Source organism: Leptosomus discolor, chromosome 12 (genome assembly GCF_034619465.1).
Source record: "Leptosomus discolor isolate bLepDis1 chromosome 12, bLepDis1.hap2, whole genome shotgun sequence".
In the NCBI taxonomy this organism is placed as follows: domain Eukaryota; kingdom Metazoa; phylum Chordata; class Aves; order Leptosomiformes; family Leptosomidae; genus Leptosomus; species Leptosomus discolor.
In genome coordinates this window covers 12,065,724-12,090,611 of record NC_141402.1, presented here as the reverse complement: position 1 = coordinate 12,090,611, position 24,888 = coordinate 12,065,724, and the positions used below count along the sequence as shown (strand labels likewise).

General features: G+C 42.1%; 1 protein-coding gene across 2 annotated transcripts in view; it reads right to left on the bottom strand.

The window, feature by feature from the left end:
- Positions 1 to 15,831, bottom strand: part of LOC104345048 (mucin-5B) — a 45,741-nt gene extending 29,910 nt beyond the window's left edge. The window contains exons 1-13 of one of the 2 annotated variants that reach the window (XM_086472300.1): positions 15,612 to 15,831; positions 13,703 to 13,958; positions 12,112 to 12,226; positions 10,654 to 10,741; positions 8,516 to 8,649; positions 7,888 to 8,113; positions 5,469 to 5,594; positions 4,605 to 4,722; positions 3,287 to 3,425; positions 2,583 to 2,684; positions 1,483 to 1,552; positions 1,089 to 1,226; positions 146 to 310 (exon numbers count right to left, since the gene is read on the bottom strand). In XM_086472300.1, coding sequence (XP_086328426.1) covers positions 146 to 310; positions 1,089 to 1,226; positions 1,483 to 1,552; positions 2,583 to 2,684; positions 3,287 to 3,425; positions 4,605 to 4,722; positions 5,469 to 5,594; positions 7,888 to 8,113; positions 8,516 to 8,649; positions 10,654 to 10,741; positions 12,112 to 12,226; positions 13,703 to 13,958; positions 15,612 to 15,831 — 1,897 coding nt within the window. The remainder of the gene's footprint in view (positions 1 to 145; positions 311 to 1,088; positions 1,227 to 1,482; positions 1,553 to 2,582; positions 2,685 to 3,286; positions 3,426 to 4,604; positions 4,723 to 5,468; positions 5,595 to 7,887; positions 8,114 to 8,515; positions 8,650 to 10,653; positions 10,742 to 12,111; positions 12,227 to 13,702; positions 13,959 to 15,611) is intronic. The other variant, XM_086472301.1, reaches the window with a different exon arrangement.
- Positions 15,832 to 24,888: the final 9,057 nt, after the last annotated feature.

Genomic DNA, 24,888 nt, shown 5'->3' with positions numbered 1-24,888 from the left:
AAGACCTGCAAAACCCAATGTGTTCTCTCTAGTAACAGGCTCAAAGGCAGTGGCTTTTGATGTTTATGCTTTCTAAAGCTTTTTTGGTTAGTCACCGTGTGAAAATCATTTAGCACTGATCATCCAGGGATGAAAAGCCTGCTACCTTTATCCACACTGTTTGAACAAGGATCTTCAAAGCTGTCGTCAACATCAAAACAGCTGGCTCTAGTTTTCCATGAGTTACCAAAAGCAGAAGCTGAATCTTCCACAGCTCCAGTAGCTGTTCTGAAGTCATCAGTCTGGATGTTATTGAAATTACCACAAAGACCTTGTGTGGGTGGCAGGAAAAAAAAACAACAACCAAAACCAAAAACAAACAAACAAATGAACAAAAAAAAACAAAAGAGAAGAAGAAATCAGTACGAGTGGAAAAAGAAATGGTTTCTAGATGGACACTCTTAGATCTATAATGGACCTCACTGGAGAGAAGCCCATTTTCCTTCAGAGGCTTCCTGGTGTTCCCACAAATCAGACAGGACCCTGTCTTTAGGGTGTAATTATTATTTTTCTGCATTACAGTAGCACTTAGTGATAGCACAGAGATTGGAAGCTGCTTAAACATGCTTCAGTAAACGCTGGCAGGCAGCAAAGTGCCTTCCTCAAAGGCTTATAAGCAAAGGAAGTCGCCAAAGCAAAACAAAATGGGTCGGAGCAACAGGATGTAATGCTATTACATCATAGATAGGAAAATACGTTACACACAGATAGGAAACAGAAGCACAAAAAGCTTAAATGATGTAAACAGGAGATGGGTGGCAAAACCAAGAACACAGTCAGAATCTTGCAACTCTCTGATGAAGACTTGCTTTTATAGTCTTTTATAGTCTAGAAGACCTGCACATGCTAAACATCACCAAGATTATCTAATTCTCTTCAGCAAATGGAAGGGTTTAGCCAACACTTTGTTTCAGGAAGGATGTAGATTTAAACAGGGGTTCTAATATACCAAAGTCAATATAAAATCAACTATTTTGTTCACTTAAAGTGATAGATAAGCAGCTATAACTCAGCTTTAGAGCAAACTGAAAGAGCATGATGTGTCATACCAGATGTGTGATTCTGATAAGAATGATCAACTGTTATGGAGAGCTGCATTACAGGTTTCATTTGCACTTGAATTTGTACTCCAGTTGAGCTCAAGATTTTGATGAAAAATGTAGAGGGTCTGAAGATGGTGATGCCATCTAAAGAGGAAAAAAGAAAAAAAAAGATGTATGCACCTGCACACCTTCGTGAAGTTAAGTAAACAGGAACTTGCATTTACCAGTGCATCCAGTGTAACACAGGAATTCCCAGGCAGTCCTAGACCTAGTATCCGCCTAAGTCAAACAACCTAATGATGTTTGTACCATAAGGATCATGTTATTTTCAGACAGAGGAGCAGGAATCCCTCTGTAAATAGATGTGGACTAGTCTGGGGAAGATGTGAAGGACATTTACCTTTGCTTACTGGCAGCTTCACAATGAAATTGTTCATGTAGATGTTCCCACAGGTACATATTTTTATAGTCTGCAGCGAAAAATAAAAAAGAAAAAGCCCACAGTAGCGAATGAATATGACATGAGACAGAAAACAGTAACCTGACAAGCTTCAGTAAGCATTAAGAAGTAGTGACTTCAAAACATGATCACCTCTGGGGTCAATGTAACCAGTGTCTGGATGCCATAGAGTAACATAGAGCAAATCTCTAGGCCATAATAAAAAATTAAAATCCCTCTCCATAAGCAACAGCTTTGACTGAGTGCTCTCACATACCTAAGAGTTTAATTATCTTTTTGAGAACCGCTTGTGAGATGTCACGTGTAGGTCTGGACCCACCTCACTGGAATTGTAACATAACCCAAATGAGAGCCATCTGACAAACTCCCTCAGCAGGCAGTGGAGGGAGACAGGCCTCTCTGGAAGAACACCTCATACTTTAGGTGGGCTGACTTGTCCTTTGGGGATCTTCCTTTATTGACTACAGAAGGAGCTTAGGATGTTGGACCTCCTAACAAGATTAGGGCTGCACCAGTTAAATACCGGGCAGGCAGAATGAATCTGCATACCTTCAGGAGTGCATAAACACAGCCCTAACTCAGCTTCCACTGAATTTGGTTTGAATCATGGCATAATCTTCAGTAGGAGAAGCCTCTGGCCTTCATTTGGAAAATTCTGCTACTTCACTCATTGCGTTTGGAAAAACCTCAGGACTCAGAACTGTTGTAAACAGAAGGGGATCTTTTTGTGTAGGAATCTCAATCTTTCAAAAACAAAGAAGTGAAAATGTTTGAAGTCATGAAAAAGAGAGGGAAGGCTGACAAGGATCATTTTTAGACATCTACCTCTAAAGAAAACAGAAAAGCTGGAATCCAAAACTGGAAAGGAAATAACTCTCGTAGAACAAGACCAAGAAACACATGTACCACATAATCTGATGGTGTTAATCTTGCAGTCTCAGGAGTGCAACAGACCAAAATAAGTCCACAGTGTTAGAGAATTCCCATCTTTGAACCTAAATAAGTGTGACATATGTCACTAATTAAAGCAAGGTACTTACAGTTCTTCCTAGTGTGACTAGTACATTCTTTAGGCAAGTCATTGTCTTTGATGTCCCACACTGGATGATCTCTCCAATCACCACAAATGTGTCATCAGTATTCTGAAAAGACATGAAAAATGGATGTGCAGACATTCTTAGCATGTTACAGGAAGGGAGGTGAAAGAGAAAACAGGTGTCTCTGAAAGGCAAAAATGGAATAATGAAAGAACTGGGGCATTTAATCTTGAGCTGCAAACTGCTTTATTTCATTGCCAAAATCAATGATGTTCACTGCATTTCCTCTACACTCTGTTTCCTTGCTATCAACCTGTGTGGGTCGTATATTTGCAGACAGTCATGTCAAATTCAATCGTTTTGCAGGAATTTTTGCTCATCCACTTCCTTTTGATAGTCATACATGAAGAAAGCTTCAGGAGAAATGCTTAGATCTACACTAATACATCCACTAAGAAAATTAATTCATTGGAAAAAAAAGTTATAAGGCTGTGTTGAAGCTGCAAAACTTTGATGTCAAGCATCAAGCAATTGACTTGCAATCCACTGCAAATGGGAAAATTTATGGGGTTTAAGACTGAGCATGTGTTGAAGAGCTTTCTTGGATTGGTGCCATTTAATTAAATTAAGTCATATAAAGTTCCAGCACAGCTTAATGCCTCATGCTACTCAGGAGATTTAGGAGTGAAGTGGAAGACTGTTCATACCTTAGCTAAGACATAATGGCAGTTGCCATGAAAATTGAATCTCTTGTTATCGAACGTTGTTATGTGGAATCCTCCATCGATATGGCAACTTCCGGAACAGGGCAGAGGGATACAGCTCCAGTGGCCTCCTTTGCAAGTACTGTACAAGAGGCAAAAAGGAGCAGTTAGAACAAACATAGCTTTAAAGGAGCAGAGGTGAGATAACATCTGTATCTGAATCTGCACAGGTGACACCCTCTGTCTTTTTGGCTTGTTATTTGGCTGCTTATCAAATCTCTGTGGGATGAAGTCTTTATGTTAGAGTCTTAAAGTGTGAAGGTTGGATGGCTCTCAATGAGAGAGTTAACTGCACTGAGCTTTGAACTAGCTCCTTCAGGGAGACACTGAGTAGGTCAAGCAAGAAATGTTTTTCAGGGCCTAAATTCAAGCAGGATCTTGCAACGTTTTATGCTACTGATGCAACAGTTCAGCAAGTTGCTGATGTAACATTTCAGCAACTAATTGTGGAGGACCTGAGACAATGAGCAGCTACAATTCTTAGAGCTGTGCACATAGCACTGCCACATTAGTTCAGGCTTTGTGAGGAGTAAGTGAGGATATGGCTAGATGGGAATCAACCAGAGCCCATCAAGTTCCGTTCCTCAAAATTGCAGGTTTTGAGGAGTGTTTCCTCAAAATGCAGGAAAAATTCGATCCAAAGGGAGTTGCAGAAAATCTGGCCTACCCCACCATGCACCACAGCATATTTCATTCCTCTCTATGGTAAAGGTCAAGAAAGAGTGCTATGTCACAGGAGCTCAAATAACGTGAACGACTGTTCATTCACTAGATGGATATCGGAATAAGAAATAAAACTGCTTTGAGAATAATACACCTGAGGTCTTACTGCCTTTCACTAGTGCAGGTGGGTTCAAGCTACAGGGGTTTTTTCTAAATCGATTCATTCTCGAGGATCAGTACTTTTGAGATCCAAGCCTTGGAAAAGCCTTTTGTAGATCTAGAAAGGTGGTTGGAAATTTAATTCACTAACTCTTTGCCTCATTTTAGCAGCCAATGCCTCTGAACTAACCAGGAAAGAGTCTCATTTTTCTGCATTCTGAAACCTTGAGCTCAGTTTTTGCTGGCAGTTCCAAGTGAGGCTGAGGACTGCCATTAAGTTTTCCTGACTGTTGAAATTCAGACCCAGATTTGCGTTATTATTTAAGAAACATTAGGAACAGGGAGAAAAAAAAGGGGGAGAAAAGAACAGAAAGCAAATCATCAATGCTCTGAAATAAATGCCTCTGCCTTGTTAATGCAATCATGTTCACAACAGTACCAGTTTTGGCAGGGAGTGGAGTAAGTCCCTCCAGATGAGTAGACTTTGCCTTGAAACATACAGGGGCAGCTGTCTCTGGGGATGCATTTTTTGCCACCGAGGTCATCAAGGATAGATCCTGTTCAGACACATTGGCTAGTTAATATTCCTTTGGTGAGTCTGGGAAACACCACCAAAGATTAGAGTAAGGACAAAACTCTGGGGTATTCAGCATTTCTGTAAATGAATGGGATAATTTTTAAGGAAAACACCAGACCAGGTCCTTTAAGGTGTTAATGGACGGGAAACGTTTCTTACTAGAGCGCAAATGAAAGTAACGCAAAACCCAAAGAATATCTCTGTGTGTTACTGGAATCTGTCACTGTGAGCAGGATTATCAAGTGCCAGATTGCAAGGATGTCAGCCAGTTTCCATCCTTTTCTATTAGTGAATCTAACAGACCCTCACCTTAGCCTCTACTTCATGTGCAAACTTGCACATGCACATACCTGGCAACAGGTTTATATTACGTGTGACTTAAGCTACAGCAAGATCTAGCCTCATAACAGGGAGGCACCTCACCAGACATCTTCACCTTCATTCTTACTGTCTAGAGAACACTTCTCCTCTTTCCACATCTGTAGCATTTTTTTCCTGTCTAGTCCTTAGAAATCTTTCCCTCCACTCGTCCAGTGCCAGGTTCTTGAATCTTTAGAGATCTAGCTCTTCCCAGGAGGATGTTGTTAAATTATGCTAGAAGAAACAGTTTATTCATTGATTTAGTGTAAAACGTTAAAGAAAAAAAAATTGCCACTAACTGAAATGGAACCACCTTCCTCTGTCCCTTGATATGTGTGACCCATTGGAAGAAGTGAATTGCCTTACCAGGAGGACAGAAACAGCCATCTGTACACGGGGCTTTACAAATCTTGCTCCTTTCTGGGTCAGCACATGTGTCAGCACAGGAATTTCCACATTCCATGTACTCCATGTTGTTTGGGCATTCCTGATCTGCAAGATCAGATGAAAATGGTGTATGTTAATGACGTATTTATAAGAGCTCTCAAATCACTGGGTTACTACCCGACTCCTTCTACCTTCTTTCTACCATATCTTGTTTGCAAAACTTTCTATCTGGATATGTCATGTTTGTTTAACCTCTAAAGGAACTTTTTATAGTCACTTTTACTTCATCTTTGGAAATATGAGTTATTTCACATTATTTTACTAGCTCAAGGCTGGCTAAAGTCATATATAAGCAAAGGACACCAGAATCATTTATGGACTTATAATAGTTTATTTTTGCTTGAGGCATCAGTCCTTCTGGTATTAATTTTCTATCCCAATCCACATCAGCAGTTTGGGAGAACTACCTGAAGCCTTCCCCCAGATTTACAGTGATTTCCTGCTTGGTAGCTGTGACTACTGCGTATGAAACCACAGGATAAGCTGAGAATAAATACATTAGACTTCCCAGTGACTTCTTCTAACTAGGTGTCAACATTTAAAACAAGGCTGTTTATGATTTAACTGTGCATTGTAAAATTAAAAAAAAAAAAAAAGAATTGGAGAAAACTTAGATATAAGGAGGAGGAGGACAATATTAAGATGTCATAAATCTATGGGGCTGGATGGGGTACATCCTAGAGTGCTGAGAGAACTGACAGGGGTGCTCACCAAGCCACTGTCCATCATTTACCAACAGTCCTGGCTGACTGGGGGGGTCCCAGCAGATTGGAAGTCAGCCAGCATAACACCCATATATAAGAAAGGATGGAAGGATGATCCAGGAAATTACAGGCCTGTCAGTTTGACATCAGTGGCAGGTAATCTGATGGAACAGATCATCCTGAGTTCCATTATGCAGCATATGCAGGACAACCAACTGATCAGGCCCAGTGAGCATGGGTTTATGAAGGGCAGGTCCTGTTTAACAAACCTGATCTCCTTCTATGACAGGGTGACCTGCTTGTTGGATGAGGGAAAGGCTGTGGATTCATCTACCTCGACTTTAGTAAGGCATTTGACACTGTTTCCCACAGCATTCTCCTAGAGAAATTGACTGCTCTTGGCTTGGATGGGCATACACTTTGCTAGGTAAAAAACTGTTTGGATGGCCAAGTCCAGAGAGTTGTGGTCATTGGAGTTAAATCCAGTTGGCAGCTGGTCACGAGTGTTTTCCCCTGGGGCTCAGTACTGGGGCTACTCCTGTTTAGCATCTTTACCAATGATTTGGACGAGGAGATGGAGTGCACCCTTAGTAAGTTTGCAGGTGACACCAAGCTGGATAGAAGTGTCGATCTGCTTGGGGGCAGGGCAGCTCTACAGAGGGATCTAGATAGGTCGGATTGCTGGGCCAGGGCCAATTCCGTGAGTTTAAACAAGGCCAAGTGCAGGGCCCTGCACTTCAGCCACAACAACCCCCAGCAGCACTACAGGCTTGAGGAGGAGTGGCTGGAAAGCTGCTGGGCAGAGGGGGACCTGGGGGTGTTGGTCAACAGCCAGCTGAACATGAGCCAGCAGTGTGCCCAGGTGGCCAAGGCCAATGGCACCCTGGCCCGTATCAGCAATGGTGTGGCCAGCAGGAGTAGGGAGGTGATCGTGTCCCTGTACTGGGCACTGGTGAGGCCCCACCTCGAGTGCTGTGTCCAGTTTTGGGCCCCTCTCTACAAGAAGGACATCGAGGTGCTGGAGAGGGTATAGAGGCGGGCTACCAAGCTAGGAAAGGATTTGGAGCGTGTCTCGTATAAGGAATGGCTGAGGGATCTGGGGCTGTTCAGCCTGGAGAAGAGGAGGCTGAGGGCAGATCTTATCACTCTCTACAGCTACCTGAAAGGAGGTTGTAGCGAGGCAGGGGGTCTCCTCCCTAGTAACAAGCGATAGAACAAGGGGAAATGGCCTTAAGCTGCACCAGGGGAGGTTCAGGCTGGATATGAGGAAAAATTTCTTTACAGAAAGGGAAGTCAGGCACTGGAACAGGCTGCCTAGGGAGGTGGTGGGGTCACCATCCCTGGAGGTGTTTAAGAGACGGGTAGGTGTTGTACTTAGGGACATGGTTTAGTGGTGTTGATAGAGCTGGGACAAAGGTTGGACTTTGGACTTGAAGGTCTCTTCCAAACAAAACTGTTCTATGATTCTGAGATATAGTTCTAATTTAAGGAGCAAAATCAAGTTGTTTCTGTCAAAGTACTTCCGCAGATTTATTCACAGTAGTTAACAGAGCTCCTAGCTTTGCTCTGCTGGGATCAAAATACATGTGTGTATGTCTAACCTGAAAGAAATCTCCAGAGCAAGAGTTACTTACAGCAAAGTTCTTTGGTTCTCCATTCCCCAGGGTCTCCCTTCCTGAGGACGCAGTCTCGGGAGTACTGGTTTAAAGTGCTGCATATGCAGCTGGAAACCAAATCAGAGTGAGAAGAATTAACTGCACAGTGGCACATATCCTCAGTGCAGGTCTCTATGTAGTCATCAAATGCAACCACTCTGGGGCAGTTTCCAAAACGGGACATAAGTTTCTTGCATTTTTTTTTCTGTAAAAAAGAAAAGAAGGAGAAGAAAAGCAATACTTGACATTTTACCAACTTTCATGTTTATTGATGTGCATCCCAATTTTTTATGATACAATTCCAAGGTCACAGGATAATTCAGGTTGAAAGGGACCTTGAGAGATTATCCAGTTTAAAGTTCCATCATGAGATCCTTTTTCTTGGACTGGAAGCTGTCATTCAGTTGCACATTTTCCCACTATCTGTTTCTTTAACATTATAATAGGATATTCTTTCAGCTATAAGACCAACATTTTGCTCAGATTCATGGGTAGACTCCTGAAAAATTCAGTTCAGTGCATCTTCTGTAATCAGCACTTGTCTCAACACAGTCTCTCCAGGACTGTAGTTCATGAGGATTTGTAATTCTTGGCCACACATACTTACATATTTACTGCATCTATTGTCTTCCCTCCTAGGATGTCTTCCAGTGTGGTCATCTGGTCTCACATCAGCACATTTTTCTGATGGATCCTCTACTTTGTGGAAGTTCCCAAACTGCCTTGGATGCATTTTATACCCTGCAAAATCCCCAAACACATCTGAGTAACCACCTGGAATTATTTAGATCAGTTAATGGGCTATAAAGGTGCACTTAATCTTTGGGCTCTAAGGCAGTATGTTCTTCACCAAATGCCCAAATTTAACCACAGTATCCATACTACACAGGATGACAGCCTGATATAACTTCCGTTGAGCTAGAGCCAGGAATCTGGCACACTTGTGTCAAGGCCTGCTGTCATCCTGGGCATCTACAATCACATGAGACTCATGACCTTTCTATTGCACCTCATCGCTTCCAAAGGCTTCTGTTCATTATGAGTGTATTTGATCCTATGGGTTTGTATTTGCATGTGTAATGGTCATACTTTTTATTTTGCCTTCTACTATCACAACCTAAGGTACAGCCTCAGGTGCAGATGTTTGTAATCATCTGGAAATCTATTCCTTTTTACAGGCTAGAGAAGATGGGAAGAAGGAGCAGGAGGAAGACAGGCACACAATACATGTATGTAACCATCACACTAGCTAGAGCGGTGTGTTTTCCCAAACCATTACCAGAAACTCTGTTCTGGATATGAGAAATATTTCTGACAAAGTTTGAAATTTATGGATTTTTGTGGAGAGTATGCATAAATCACCATCCTCAATTTTTTTTTTTTTTTTTAAAGAAAGGTTTAATAGACAGATTTATGACCAGGTCTATTCTCCTGTGCTGGCTCAGTCCCTTAACTAAGTGCAGGCCTGAGAGAATTACTTTCACAAAAGCATTGTTTACAGATGCTTTAACACAGACTTTTCTGGAAACAGAAGCCCTTCTAAAGCCCTGAGCTCTTGGATCCCTGTGATTTGCTAAGGATTTCAATGGACATTAAAGAATATAAAGAATAAAGTTTCAAGAAGAGCTGCTCCATGCAGAAATGGGATTTTTCTTCCTGATAATTTTTTTCTTAAGCAAAAAGAGTCTGAAAGTGAGAAGACGTTTTGGACTGTTACGTGCAGTGGATCATAACCTGGGCAGGCAGACTGACTGCAGCCTCCTTAGCCCGGGGAGAAGGATGTGTTCAGAGCAGAAAGGAGGGAGGTGGGAGACCACCTGATCCCCAGGTGTGGGAATCTGTTGTTTGTGGAACCAGATGCATAAAAGAAGAGCCTGTTTTTCTTAGAACAACACTTCTCAGTAGCAAACCGTTTCTTCAGAAAAATTTGAGCCAGATTTAGTTTTTACCTATTGCACTTGTGAAGCAAAGGGCAGAAGCATGACTAAGATGCATCCAAAAAGCTTAATATGATACATGAGAATGAACCCCAAATCTATCACTACAAGTCATATTTTTAATCAAATCTCAGGATTCTTTCTGAATGGCTGAGGTAGATTACAATATTTTTCTGGTGACTTAAGAACCCCAGGTATTACATGAAGGGATGATGTTATAACTTTGGCTTCAGTCCTGCAGCTAGTATCCCAGGATAAAGGTTTCTTTCTGCTCATACAACCTGCTGCAAGATCACAGCCTCAGCTGTTTGCTTTGTTGGCCTCTTTCCAATTCAGTGCAATATCTGAAGTTGTCAGTGGATGGCACCACGTTTTCTGCAAAGATGCTCAGTGAAACCTCTCTGGCTCAGTGATGATGCCTTCATTTCATTACAGAGGCAGAAATAATCACACTTGATACCTAAGTGTAAAATCATAATTGGAAGGACAGAACATGCACTTATGCCTCATTTGAGACACTATAGGTTCCTGAAAGTTTGCTACTACTCGGAAACCTGGCAATATTGCTGCATGATAGCCAGGCAATTAATTTGAGCCAAAGAGGTTTGTGACTGTTGCAAGTTTGCAAATAGAGGAAACCAAATCACCCCAGAACCTCTTAAAATACACCTCCTGTATAAGGAAATGTTCATGTATTCAAAGCATCTGTCAGGAAATCTGAAATGCTGCTTAAAGGAAACAGATACCAAGTGCATGTCACATATTAACAGTTCCATTCTATGTGGAATATGCTGTATTCATGGCCTACCATCCAAAATCAAATCATTCTTCTCACTGCCATCATAGTTCCCACATAGACCACATATTTTCCCTTTATATGTTTCTTCCAGGTCCAGCTGCAAAAGAAAAGGAAAGAGGAAACCCAGAATTTAAAAGCTTTTCCCCACATCAGCAGTGCATGTTACAAAGTGGTTCAAAATAGAAAAGCACAGCAGCAGCAATGCTCATTACCATTCTGTAGCAGTCTCCTTTTCTGTTACAAACCTGTCACAAAACTTGCCTGCAGAGAGGCTGAATTTAAATGGGAAGTTAATCCTCTAGCAATTGTCTTTCCTACCTACTAAAGAGCTAAATGAAGCATGCTGACCCCTGGACAGATCCTTGGACTAGTATCTCTCAGTATAGAGACACTGGCATATAGTCATGTGGTACCTCTTGCATGGTACCACTTCTCCACTCTGGACGGGTCAAATAACTGTGCTCTGATGCTGGTTGCTGCGAAGCAGCAGTTTCTGGTCAGCTTTTAGCCATATCTAAGGTTTTTTTTTTAGTCCAGAGGCTGAATGGAAAACTTCATAGCATTTCTAAGGGTGGGTCTGTTCAACGTAACTTGTTCTGCCCATACTCAGTGGCAACAAAGGGCCAGGTTAGCACATTATTGCCTTGCTAGATAAAATTCTTGCACCTAATCACTCGTACATGCTTGAAGGATGGTACTGGCATCACCCTGGTCAACCAAAAAAAGGTGGTTCTTTTCCTACAAGTATGTGACCCTAAAATTTTGTCCACTCTACAGGTGGTGCCTGTAATACTTCAGGTATGAATTAGTACAGGGGAAGGAAGTAAGGAAATACTTCATTAAATCAGAATCTGAATACCACTTGATTTCTTCCTGATTTTTTTTCCCTCACTTTTCACCTTCTAACCTCTCTATGTCTCTGAACAGCAAAACATGGCATACAACTTTTATCTATTTAATCTCAGTCCTGATTGCAGAGGATAAGTGTTCACGTCCAGAAGTATAAACACACTGTTGCAAAAGACAATATTCTGAGGTGGATGTATAGAGGGGAACTCCTGCATAGCAAGGCTTTGGAATGAGAGAGGCCAAGGTCTGAACTGGCCACACAGATTAGTTTCCCACACAAGATGTGCACTGAAACAGAGGGTTACTAACAAGTCAGAACTGCAGGTACTAGCTGTGCTGCTGCCAGTGCCCCATGGAGGAAGGTGATAACTACAAAGGTGCTGTCTCCAGGGTTAACAGTGACATCTTTTGTCATATAAAATTGGTTGGGAATGCCTGGGTGTTGTGACTGCATGCCCCTGCCCCATGAAACCCTTAGTTTGTTATGTCACTATCAGCTTATGGATACAGTGATACCTCCCCCTCATAATCTCTTATATCAACACCGTGCCTGCATCCAGCTCTGCTTTTCATCATTGAGGTTCACCAAAAGAAAAACAACTAACTGGCTGTTCATACTAGGAGAGTGTCAGCCCAGTTCCACTTGAGTGTCAGGCCCAGCTTGGAAGTGACTTGGAAGTAAGTACAGGTGTCCTCAATCAGGATGCTCTTCAAGCTGAAGGGCATGGGGATCCTGGAAATTGGAGGGAACAAAAGAGATTGCATTGAAAAAAAAGACTGATGAAATACTCTCAGAGATACAGGAAGAAAAACTAGAGTCAAAAGGAGCTAAATAAGCCATGGGGACATTCTTTTCAAGGTCAGCCTTCATCCACACAATGCATTAAATTTAGGTATTATCACTTTGTCCACTGTGACCTTTTACCAACCTTAATCCACAACACAATGTGTTTCGGTCATGAGTCTGTCAATACTGCATTAGCCACTTGACTGGTACCAATGCAGTTCCACTTGTTTACATATCCTGAGGACCTAACCCAAAAGGTTACAAGGAGCAAGATCACAATACTAGGAAAATGGCCCTCCATGTAAGGATACTGCAGGTTCTCATCACCCCTCCAGGCTTGCCTTGACATTTGGGATTCACAGAGGTGTGAAAAGAGCTCTGTTCTGTTACTCATGTATTGACATGACTCAGATCTACATCACTTTTTCATCTCACCAAGACAAGTACTATTCATTTTCCTAGAGCCTGAAAAACTTAAAAAATCAAAAAATGACTAAAAGATTGGAGTTTTCTTGCCCCTGTGATTTAGAAGATACATCTGGACTTTGCCACTGTAATTACAACTGAGTGATGCTGTTCTATATTTGGTTGTTTCTAAAAGGCTGTCAAAAGTACTCAGCCCATATGCTCGCAATTTTCTCTCCAACAAGATTGTGAAGGCTTTTCCCAGAGTCAAAGCTTGCCTCAGCCATTCATACCTATATTCTGGGAGCAGGTCACTGCACTTCTCATAAGGGTTGCCCTTAAAACTGTGCCCAGCTTTCAGCTACTGTTGATATGACTTTTTGCTTATGGAGTATTTTTCCCCTTCTCTTTACAGTTTGCTTTCTGGTTCATTTCAGATTGGAATTAAAGGTGTGGATTTTGACTTCTGAAACTTCTGTCTTGTGTAAGAAGATCCCAAGGCAAGCTTTGATCTAGAAAGCAGTGCGATTTTCTAGACTAATCTAGCTGGAAACAGAAAACTTTTCCTAAATGGACCATCTGTTACTGAATGGCAACATACAACAGTGGAGTTAGTACCACAGAAATAATGTTTTGAGAAAAAAAAAAAAACAAAGTTTCTACAAAATAAAAACCTTCTATAAATAAAGTATTGATTTTATCTCCTTCCCTCTACCTCTCCCTCCCAAATCAAAGCCACATTAAAGAAACCTACTCCTTCTGTTTTTGTAACACACACATTGCCTTTTGCTTAACATGTTGGTGTTGATCCCTGGGAGATGTAGTTTACATGCTTCTTGCCTCCTCCACCACTATGGGGTGAACTCTTCTCAATACCCTGTTTGAAGTGCTATGAACATATCAGACACAGCCATTTGCACCTCTGCAGAATAGGTCCATTTCTAGACAGACCACCTGTTGCTAATACCTAGCAATAAAACTGCTACACAACAAAACAACAGTACGGTCTTTACTCACTTGTTCCCATTCACTGTGATGCCTGTCTCCTTCACCTCCAAGATCAGTCCATCAATGGTGACAGTGAAGTAGATCAGGAAGCTATTCTTGTCACTGCGTCTGATTTGGATGTTGAAGTCCTGGTAGCTGTCATTGCAGTGTGAAGCGAAGACATACGTGCAGGTTCCAGGAAAAGTGAACTTAACATGGTCAAATGTATGAAAGTGGAAATTGCCCCAGGTGGCACATTCACTCTTACTGACAGTAGAGACCTGGACTAAAGAAAGAGTAATACAACATGAAGTGCTCAGCTTTTTGTTGTTGTTGTTGAAAAACATTAAAGGAGAGATTTTAAAAGGCAAAAAATGTTAACCTCCTTAACAAAGATGTTAACTCCAGGAAGGAGTTTCATCTCACTGAACTTCTGAAGTCCATGCCAGTGATACTTCCAATGTAAGCAGATGAGCCCAGGCTCATTTGAAGTTATCAGTGAGAAGCAGAAGAGGTTCAGCTTCCCTACCTTACATATCTACCTAGGAAGAATATGCCCCAAGACTGCATGTTTCTCACAATTGCCTATAATGGTTGCTGAGGGGTGCCAATGTAGATGGCACCCCTCAACATTTGTGCTGTAGATATCAGAAGTGCAGTGAGGGGAATCCCATCCTGGCTGCCTAAATCTCATTATTACTTTTGAAATCCTGCTTCTTAACACAGGCAAGACTTTGGTCCAAAGTCTTGAATTGAATCTCTTCCAGGATATATCACAGGTGGCGTGACTCTTCAGCAAAATTGCAGCCGCTGGTCTCAGCAGCTGAGGCTGCCACCAGCTTCAGCAGTTGACTCAGAGCTACTTGTTTTTCATCTCAAGCAAAACTCATGTCTCGGACCTCTGGGTTGTACCTCTGTCAAAGGTATGGATACATACTCTAAGTCCATATAAGAGCTCACTTCAGAAAGTAGTTTTCAAACCACTGAGCTGCACAAAGCCAACATGAAACACCTTGAATTAAATAAGATACACTTGCTACTGAATGCTTTTAGCGTTTCTTCTAGGCCCATCTGAAAGAATGACACATGAAAACAGGCAAATTTCTTTGTGTTGTTTATGTAGCATATTTAGGAAAATCAACATAGTGACATCCATCACAGATCAAATCAAAACCAGTCATTAGTGTACTCAGTGAACTCTAAAATGTTATTAAATATTTCTACCTAAGAACCAGCAGGGAAACACTGAGAAATTCAGATCTCGATGTCAGAAATGTGCAACACAAACTCAAGTGCCAAGACGTCCTTACAGAAACAGCTTTTCAAAGGGGCTGTAATTTGCTATAGGTGTTTGCTATAGCACTAAAGTGGACTAGGGTAATTTGGCACTTTCCTACACGGTACTGGGGGGAAATGAGAAAGCTTGGCTCTTCTTGGAAGTGGAGTTGCTAAAATTACTAAGACAGCAATAACTGTCACATCAATTGTTTGTGTATTAACTGGGAAAAGTGTAAGACGTTCAAAACCAAACCAGGAGGTAACAGTGCAGCAGACCACAAAAGTGCGATTACTCCTAATACCTTATTTCATACTGGTCAATCAAACCTAGTAGGCATGATGGTAACACACTTCTATGTAGAATAGAAGTGTTGAAAAGGGTGTCACCATTTTTTTGTGATGCGAACTGCATCCAGAGAGTCTCCTCTTTAAGATTAGTCACAGGACATAAAATAGTGATAAACTACCTAGTAGTGAAAGATAAAAAGTAAAATACTTAAGTGGTTCACAATAAGGATAAAAATGTACAATGTTAAACAGTACCTGGTATGCCTACAGCTCTTACACAAATATGTTACACATTTTCATTTGACAACTCTATATGATGCCTATGGAGAGCTGCATGTGAGCAAATAATCTGAGAATTAGAATTTTTTCTTACCTATCTGAACGGGTTCTTTGCCCTTGCAACAACTCCAAATTAGGCAGAAGATCCAAAATGACCTCCCCTTTTTTAATTCCATCTTGCCATGAAGCAGTAACTTGAAAATCCTTCCAGGGAAGTGTTTTTTTTCTTGGCTTATAGGGAGATTTTTATAGTCCAGGAATCTGGCGTGAAAACAAAACACTGACGGCAGGGCCCCTGAAAGGTGGAGCTTCATTCGATTTTCTTTCAGTGGTTCATGATTAGCACCCAGTCACCTCCAGTCCTTCAGACAAGACAGGTATCCAGTTCTCTCTTGTTTTATGTGGAGACAGAGAGCTGTCCTTTTCTTATTGCCTTCATTAATATAGGTGTCCTCACTCCCCACCCCCACCATGTTGCTTTTTCTTTGGCAACAATCATTTTTTATAACACCTGATTAGTAACAAGCAATCATTGCCCTCTTCCAGAGCTTTTCTCAGGCTTGCACATCAGCACAGTCCTCCAGCTAAAGAAAAAGTGAGTTTTGCCTCTGCTAGCTTGATGCCAACTTCTAAATGTTAGAGAAAAAAAATATTGTAAGTTCAGGCATAACATATGGTTTATTTAGAGCAAAAACTTTTGGCATGAGGGCAATGTCTTTTAAGAAGTGTATCCAAAATATCTTACAAGTAAGGCCAGAGATTTACTGCTTCAACAAACCAGGAATGAAATCAGCCCAGAAAGTGCAAACTTCTGACCTCTGCTGCACAAATGTGATTTAATTACACCAGTCAGACATGGGAAGCTGAATTATTCTTTACGCACACAGAGGTGGAGGTTTCTCCAAACAGCATAAGGGAGCAGTGCCCATGTCCCACCAAAATGTAGACCACCATTCATTCTTTCATCTCTTAAATTACACTGCTGCAAAAGGGTCCTATCAGAGTGCTTTAATACCCTATCACATACCCATAAAAAATCCAGCAGGCTCAGTCTTGAGCTGATCTACATTCTACTGCAGGACAGTCAGTAGATACGCTGTCACAGATGTTTGATGTCAGTAATTTTAGGGTCTCTCTTAGAGATTTACTTGCTCTCTTGGCACAAGTTGACCCAGCGTTTCTTCACCTTATTGTGCCATGGGGGAACCATTCCTGACAGAAGAAGCCTCTCACCTAGTCCCAGCAAATCAAACACAGGTAACAGACGTTCCCACACTTTCAAGTGCTCAATGCCCCTTTGGGAATACAGCAAGGCCAGAATGATTGCCAGTAGTAAATGGGCACAAATACAGTTTAAAGTGGACTTAGTTTTCACCCTTGTTGCAAGTCCTCAGGTCGAGTCTGTCCATGCACTTAAGGGGGAATATACATGACCTTTTATCTGGTTTTCAGACAGTAAGCTGGTCCTTGAGAACTGTGTCTTGCTCACTGCTTTACCAAGTTTTCCAGCATTTACAAAGTTAAGTGTCCTAAAGCTGGCCCATTGCTTCTTTCACCTGTCCCCCCTGCACAGTCATAAGCCACTTACTAAGTGGCTTACAGAATTGCAGGTGCAAATGTCTGCCAGACAAAGATTTGCTGCTGCTATTGCTCTTAAGAAAATCCTGCACCAGCGGGCGAAAGCATTGTGCAGTACATGAAACATGAGTTCATGTTACCCCTTTCCCACTGTCCGTGTCCCATTAATTCCATTGTCAGTCTCACTTGAGGCAGGGCACTACTGGAAGGTAAAGTCTGTTCTTGAAGCCCTGCCATTTTGGCTGGAATACAGAGTCAACAGACTTTACGGCACCAGTGACGGAAGTAATAGGCTTCTGCTGCTTTTACTTTTAATCACGACATATCTTCCCTGCTGATCTCCATCCAAATAGTTACAAAGTAAACCAGTAGAGTATCTAGTAGATAAACTAAATCACAAGAATATGACACTGTAGATATGAGGATGATCTGAAATCAAATACCATGCACTAGTAACACTCAAATTCAGCAGATTTCTATGGTAACTTTCAAACTGACTTCTTGTTCAGGTCACAGAACAGTGTTAGTGGCAGGTGTGGGGAAGGACTGGGAAGCCCAGGAAAAAAGCCCACATAGGTCAGTAGACCACAGACACTGACAAAGAGAGCTTAGTTGAGGATAAAGATGGAAAGCTGAAAGCTATTAATTTTCCCAAATCGAAGCTAATGTCAAATCCAAATGCAGAACTCTGCTGAGATAGAATCCATTTTTTAAAAATCATGGTCCTCTTCCTTTCTCATTCCCACTCAGGGAATGAAGTCACCTATTTAATTCATATCGGTATGAGAGCAGAAAGAAGAATAGGACTTTAGGAGTACGATTCCCGACCCTGTAAAATAATCCCTTTATTCCCAGCAGGCAGCAGAAAAGCAGCAGGAACCACATATGAACTACCTGCCAAAGATACTCTTCAGGTTGGAGTAGTCCTTAGATGACAAAAACATGGTGAGGCTGACCACTGCAACTCCCAGCCCTTTGTCTTCTACATATGGGGTGGTTCAGGGGCATGCTGGGGTGGGCAGGAGGGATGACCTAAGGCATGATTTCCTCCTGCAAGCCCTGCTTAGCATTTAGGGGGCTGGGAAGATCATGAATGGCACATGTTAAAACTATGTCCAAGGAACAGACACAATAAAACAAATAATTCATTGAACCACTTAGACTCCATTCAGCAGAGAAAGTAGCATCTGTCATCTGGGATCCTCCCCTGAGAGAAGCAAGAGCATATTTGCTACTCAGAGAAACAGGAAACCCAGTTCTCTTGCTCAGTACCTAGCCATTTTCTTACCTCTGCTTCTCTGCTCTGTCATTTTTGCCATTCCTTTGCCATTTCTTGGGGACCAGAGTTCCTGTCAGTGACTAATCAGAGCTGCTGCTTCTGACTTCTCCGCAGAAAGTGCTGGCTACACTCCTTAGAAATCACTGGATGCTTCAATCCCTTGCAATGAGTTCAGGGCTACTGACAGGGAAGGATATTTGCATTCAAATGAAGTTTTTATATTCAAGTGTGACAACACTGAGGTTTTCAGCAGAAAAACATGGTAGCATTTCAGAATGACAGGGAACTTGTGAATATATTGATCATTCACCACTGAATCATTGCTATTGCAGACACGCAAGTTATAACTATTCCCCCTGCAGTGAGATACTGGGATTAATAACTCTTCCCTTTATTGGACCCTGCGGCATAAGAGGCCTTTGCTCTGCTGCAGCTGTATTAGCAAAAAGAACAATTCCTCTTGGCCCCTTTACAGCCCATTTCATGGATCATTTGCCATTAAAGGGTATGTGATTTTAGTAAATGCAATAGGTAAATATTAACTGAGCTTCGTTATCGTCGCTGACTTGCTGGAGATAAACCATCATGAAGCTAATGTAATTCACCAGTGACTCACATCCCATATTTTTTCATATGAACTTGGTAAAGAGGCACTCAAATTGGGGGCATCTGGTGGATTAATGCCATTCATAGCCAGCCACTCTACTGAAGCCTGGCAGTTGCGTTTGCATTGTACCCTTCTGTCAAAAGGTGATCCCATATGTACAGTGAAGTGTTAAGGCTACCAAGACTTTTGTAACACACCATCCTGGGTCAGTCCAAGCACTGGTGGGGTTCAGCTTGGAAATACTCTAATATTCCACTTCATTCCAGGCAAAGCTGGTACTGCTTCTTAAAATGTGAATCCACTATAAAATGGTGTTTTACAAGCACTGCCTAGACAATAACTCTAATGAAATCCTGTGTACTTCATTAACAAGGTAATGTTGGCTAGGAAAACAATTGATTTGGGTTTGGTGTCAAGCCCTCTTGTGCCAATAATCCACATGATAAAAACCTCTGAAGTGATCTTGGCAAAATATTTTACATAACTGATGGTTACCACACTAATTTGCATATTCTAAATTGCCAGAAGAATTCAAGAACAACATGGATAATATTTTTATCCTTGGTACAATCCCATAGAATTTAGGAAATTCACATCAAAGATTTATTTGATCCATCAAGTTTGCATCCATCGCACAGTTTGAAACAGCTGGCAGTAAGTGTAAGGTGATCTGCAACAGGCAGAGGAAAAGCAGGGAATGGATCTCTGTCATTAATTGTTGATTAAAATACATGAAGAATGCCTTCGGTGTTTTAATTTTGATAGGAGATGGTTGGGTATTTTCTTATATTTTGCCTTAGAATGAACACAAAGCTCCTTAACGTCTCATCTTGCCATAGGGTTCCTTGACTTTTCTTGAACTAATCGAGGGCATTAGTTACCCCTGTTTGCAAGGAATCAGTTCAGTTGCTCTTTTCTGTTCTTTTTTTAAGAAGATGTAGATCTTTCAAAATCCACATACAAGAAGTAATGACACGGCTGATTGGTGTTTGTGCACACAGGTCTCATTGACCTATTGGCACTTCCTCACATAGGAAAGACTCCCTGCATAGAAATCCGTCTCATCAGGAAGTTGGGCCCTTGAGCTTTTTCTACTTGAAAGATTTTCCTTTAAACTACCTTCCTGGTGAAAAATATGGAGTAGCAGAACAAAGGGAACCCAGGGCCCCATGTTGGGAAGGATACAAACATTGTGCTTTAAGAATTAGAGTTTTATGGTTTTCATGTGAGAGCAGATTCCATCCCCTTTTTTTTAAAAGCAATTTCTTATTTCAGGGGGCCCAAAACAATTCAGAAGATGCCACTGCATACTTAATACTGAAGTCCATATAACCCTGAAATTACATACCCAGTAACTGTATCTACCATGACTGAAAGTTACTGCAAGCCAAAAGGCAGAGAGATGGGGCAGAAAGCAGGCTGAGGTGAGAAACCTTGGCCTGTTTTTTTCCTAAATTGGACTTACACTGTGTCCTTATTAAGGACCTGATCTAAAATTCTGTCAGAGCATTTCTACCAGACTCGTGAAATTGTGATCCTTCCAACATGAACCGTGATATTTCACAGTAAGCAGCTAACTTTCTGTCATCCAAGTTTCAGAGCTCACCTTGCCTTAAATCAGCAGCCACTAAAACCAAGGCAGTTTTGTAGGTGGCTGAATGCCAATTTTCTTTTAAATTCAAATTACTTTAGTGAAGAAACTGCCTTCTCGCAGCTTAGATGAGCATCCGCTCTTCTGCGTAAAACACTGGCTGGACAGCCGGGTCCAGAGAGTCGTGATCAAGGGAGTTGAGTCCAGCTGGCGGCCAGTCACAAGTGGTGTTCTGCAGGGATCAGTGCTAGGGCCACTTCTGTTTAACATATTTATCAACGATCTTGACAAAGTGATAGAATGCACCCTCAGTAAGTTTGCAGATGACACCAAGTGAGGTGGTTTGGTCCTGGCCACATGCCAGGTACCCACCAAAACCACTCTATCACTCTCACTCCCTCAGCTGGACAAGGGAGCGAAAATATAACAGGCACATGGGTCAGGTAAAGACAGTTTAATGAAGCAAAAGCCGCACGTAGAAGCAAAGGCAAAACAAAGGATCTTATTCTCTACTTCCCATCAGCAGATGATGTGCAGCCACTTCCTGGGAAGCAGGGATCCGGTACACGTAGTGGTTGCTCTGGACGACAAATGCAAAATGAATGTCCCCCCCTTCTTCCCCAGCTTATATTGCTGAGCAGAAGTCATGTGGGATGGAATATCCCTTTGGACAGTCTGGGTCAGCTGTCCCGGCTCTAGCCCCTCCCAAGTTTTTACCCACCCCCAGACTACTGGGGAAATGTTGGGGAAGCAGCCTTGGTGCTGTGTGAGCCCTGCTCAGCAGCAGTCAAAACACTGGTGTGTTATCCAGCTACCACTGCGCAGCGCGATGAGGGCTGCATCTCAGGCAGACCCGTTACAGGTGGGAGTGTTGATCTGCCGGTGAGTAGGAAGGCTCTGCAGAGAGACTTGGACAGGCTAGATCAAAGGTCCAAGGCCAACTGTACGAGCTTCAACAAGGCCAAGTGCCGGGTCCTGCACTTCTGCCACAACAACCACATGCAGCGCTACAGGCTGGGGATGAATGGCTGGAAAGTGCCCGGCAGAAAAGAACCTGAGGGTATTGATTGACAAGCAGCTGAATATCAGCCAGCAGTGTGCCCAGGTGGCCAAAAAAGCCAATGGCATCCTGGCTTATAATAGGAATAGTGTGGCCAGCAGGAGTAGGGAGGTGACCATCCCCCTCTACTTGGCACTGGTGAGGCCACATCTCGAGTACTGTGTTCAGTTTTGGGCGTCTCACTACAAGAAAGACATCGAGGTGCTGGAGAGTGTGCAGCAACGAAGCTGGTGAAAAGCCTAGAGAATAAGTCTTATGAGGAGCAGCTGAGGGAACAGGGGCTATTTAGTCTTAAGAAAAGCAGGCTGAGGGGAGACCTTATTACTCTCTACAAATACCTGAGAGGGCATTGTAGAGAGGTAGATGCTGGTCTCTTCTCACAGGTAATGATAGAACAAGAGGGAATGGACTGAAGTTGCACCAGAGTAGGTTTAGGCTAGACATTAGGAAAAATTGTTTCACCGAAAGGGTTGTCAGGCATTGGAGTAGCCTGTCCAGGGAGGTGGTTGAGTCACCATCTATTGATGTGTTTAAAGGTCGTTTAGATGTGGTGCTGGGAGGTATGGTTTAGCGAAGTACTTGGTAGAGTAGGGTTGATGGTTAGTCTTGATGATCTTAAAGGTCTTTTCCAACCTGCATGATTCTACGATTCTGTGACTATCCACAGATAGGAAAAACAAGTCAAATGGGGCTGAAGCCTTTCTCCACGTCTCTGCTTAGCATGTTGCAGAAGTTAGAATTAGTCACCCAATAGCTATCTGCCCTTAGTGTGCTGTGCTTAGCTCAGGTTCCCTGTGTTTTTAAGAAGAATGAGCATACAGCTCCCACAGATGCTGCAAACGAAGCACAAGAAATGCTCAGCTACACTAGTCCAAAGGGAGAGGCTATTGAAATTTCACTGCTGTGTCAGGTCACAGGCGCTGTGTAAAGCCATATTCCTTGATCATAGTTCTAGCTTAAAAGAGAGATGCATGAAACAAAGGCTCTCCTTCTCAACCCCAGCTCTGCCATACTTTCTTTCTACTTGATTTCTGCCAAATGGGATAGTTGTAGATAAGTTGCTTCACTTAATGTCCAAGATTTCTTTGCCACCTTGGTCCCCACGCACATGCTAATCTTTGCATGATTTGAAAATCTGGATGCTTTTCTTATCATTACATGAGACAGACTAACAGCCTTGGTGTGGTCAGGCAGTAGCTTCTTCTGTGTCTGAAGATTAGCATTTCTGTGACTAACTGCGTTAAGCTCTCATGACTAGTCCTTCTGTTTAGCCTTCAAAGCAAATGAAAGATTTTCACTTGTCAAATATGCCATATAATATGACCAGGAACAAATTCCCAGAATGATTCTTACAAGCTACTCTTCATAAGAGTAACTGCTTATCACTGAAAGTTCCATGATTTCCTGAAACTAAGGAAGCTCAACAGCCGTTGGGAGAACTCATGTCTTTGTCAAATGTGGAGAGGAAGCTAGTCAAAAGCGCAGCGAAAGGTAACATAAATTGTTTTCTCTCTTTAAGCCACTCTGCAATAGGAAGACATTCTGATCTGGAAGTTGTACTGAGGCAATATCAAAAATACATTATGAGTTCTACTATGTTTGGTGAGTTTTCTCAGAACCTTGGAATAAGGAAAAACTGCAGTGGTGTTTTTCACTGCTCTAGAGACAAGTTTGTGAAAGGAATTCAAGCATTTCACATATGAATGCTCAAAAACTAGAACATTAAAGGAAGTCTAGTTTGAACATACCAGATTTTAAAAGGATAATGTTGAAAAAAACTTACAGGATTTTCTCCATTAGTGATGGGAATATGGCTTGCATAGCCTGGTTGAAGTTAGTCTGGGAGGTTGCCAATTGGGAACACAGGTCTTTGCGGTAGCCTGAAAAGAATAAATTTAGGAAATGTGGCCTAGGAAGAGGGCTGCTTAACTTGAAGAACTTGTTCTGCCTTAAAATACCCCTAACCCTCAAAGCTTCTGCTGGGAGGTGAAATTTCAGAAATTCTATATCGATGTTACAGTTATTTAAATGTATTTCAGTTTTTGTGGGACCTAAGTTCAGAAGAATTTTCTTTCCTGTGATATTAGTGTTTGTAAGTCTATTTCCGCCTCTTTTTCCAGTATCTGATTTTGCTTTGCTACACAAGTTCAAGCAGTTTATAACACAGTAGCTACTTGATTACCTGCTTAGGGCTTTGCCTTTGCTGAAGTCCCTTCCTTGGGGCTTACATGGAGAGTTGCACGTGCTTAGTTCAGTGAATTGTGGTTTAGCTAGGTACAGTCCAACAGTAAACATACTGAAAATTTTGTCTTACCCTTCCTCTCCTGCAGCACAAGATTAGAATGTTATAATACATAGTTACATCACTGAACAAATTATTAGATCAGAAATCCCTACCTTGTATTATTTTCAGGAGGGCTCTTCTTGGTTTGAATGTGGCTTTTTCCCCCCCTTCTGAGTCCTATCTGCCTCACCTCAGATAGCAGCAGTGATTTTTCCATATTGCTAACAAGCATTTTCCTTTCTGCCCCTGGTGTTCTCAAAACACTTGTCCAGTAATGGTTCATAAAACAACCATGCTCACTTTATCAGCAAATCTTCTGAGAACTGCTTTTTAAATCCAGATGAAAGTTCTCACTCTATTACTGTAGAGTCATATGAACAGCATTGAATTTCCAGTACATCTCCAGGTAATTAGGAAGAAATTTTCTGAGCTTCAAGCTACCTTGGAGAAGACTACAACTGGGAATGAAAGCCATGTACTTCCACAGATGAGGTGCACGTCACAGTCGCCTTGCTTCCAGGGAAGCATGTAACCTACTTTAAGGAAGACTTTGGGTATACCTAAGGGAGTACTTCTGTGTATCCCCCACAATGGCCCACAATGAAATAGGACAATGAGATTTTTCTTTCTGCTAATTAGAGTGGCCAAGTGTGTCAAAAGCTGCACTGAAGGCCCTCAGCTGCAGTGCTCTTTACCCTCACTGAGCTGCAGCCAACCCACTCAGGTTTGCTCCAGCATCTGGCAGCGGTCCCCTATAGCTATGCTGTGAGGGGCTTCCTGGAAGACTGCAGCTGCCTGGGAGAGATTTTCTTGAGCTTCCAGCTTCCTTGGAGGAGCCTGCACCTGAGGCAAGGACTCAAAATCGCAACCTCTGGCAACCAAGGCAATAATTATGCTACAGGTAAATCCCAGCTCCAGTCTGTACTTGGGAATTTCAGCCTGACCGTATCTGCCCTTCCTTCGGAAAACAGC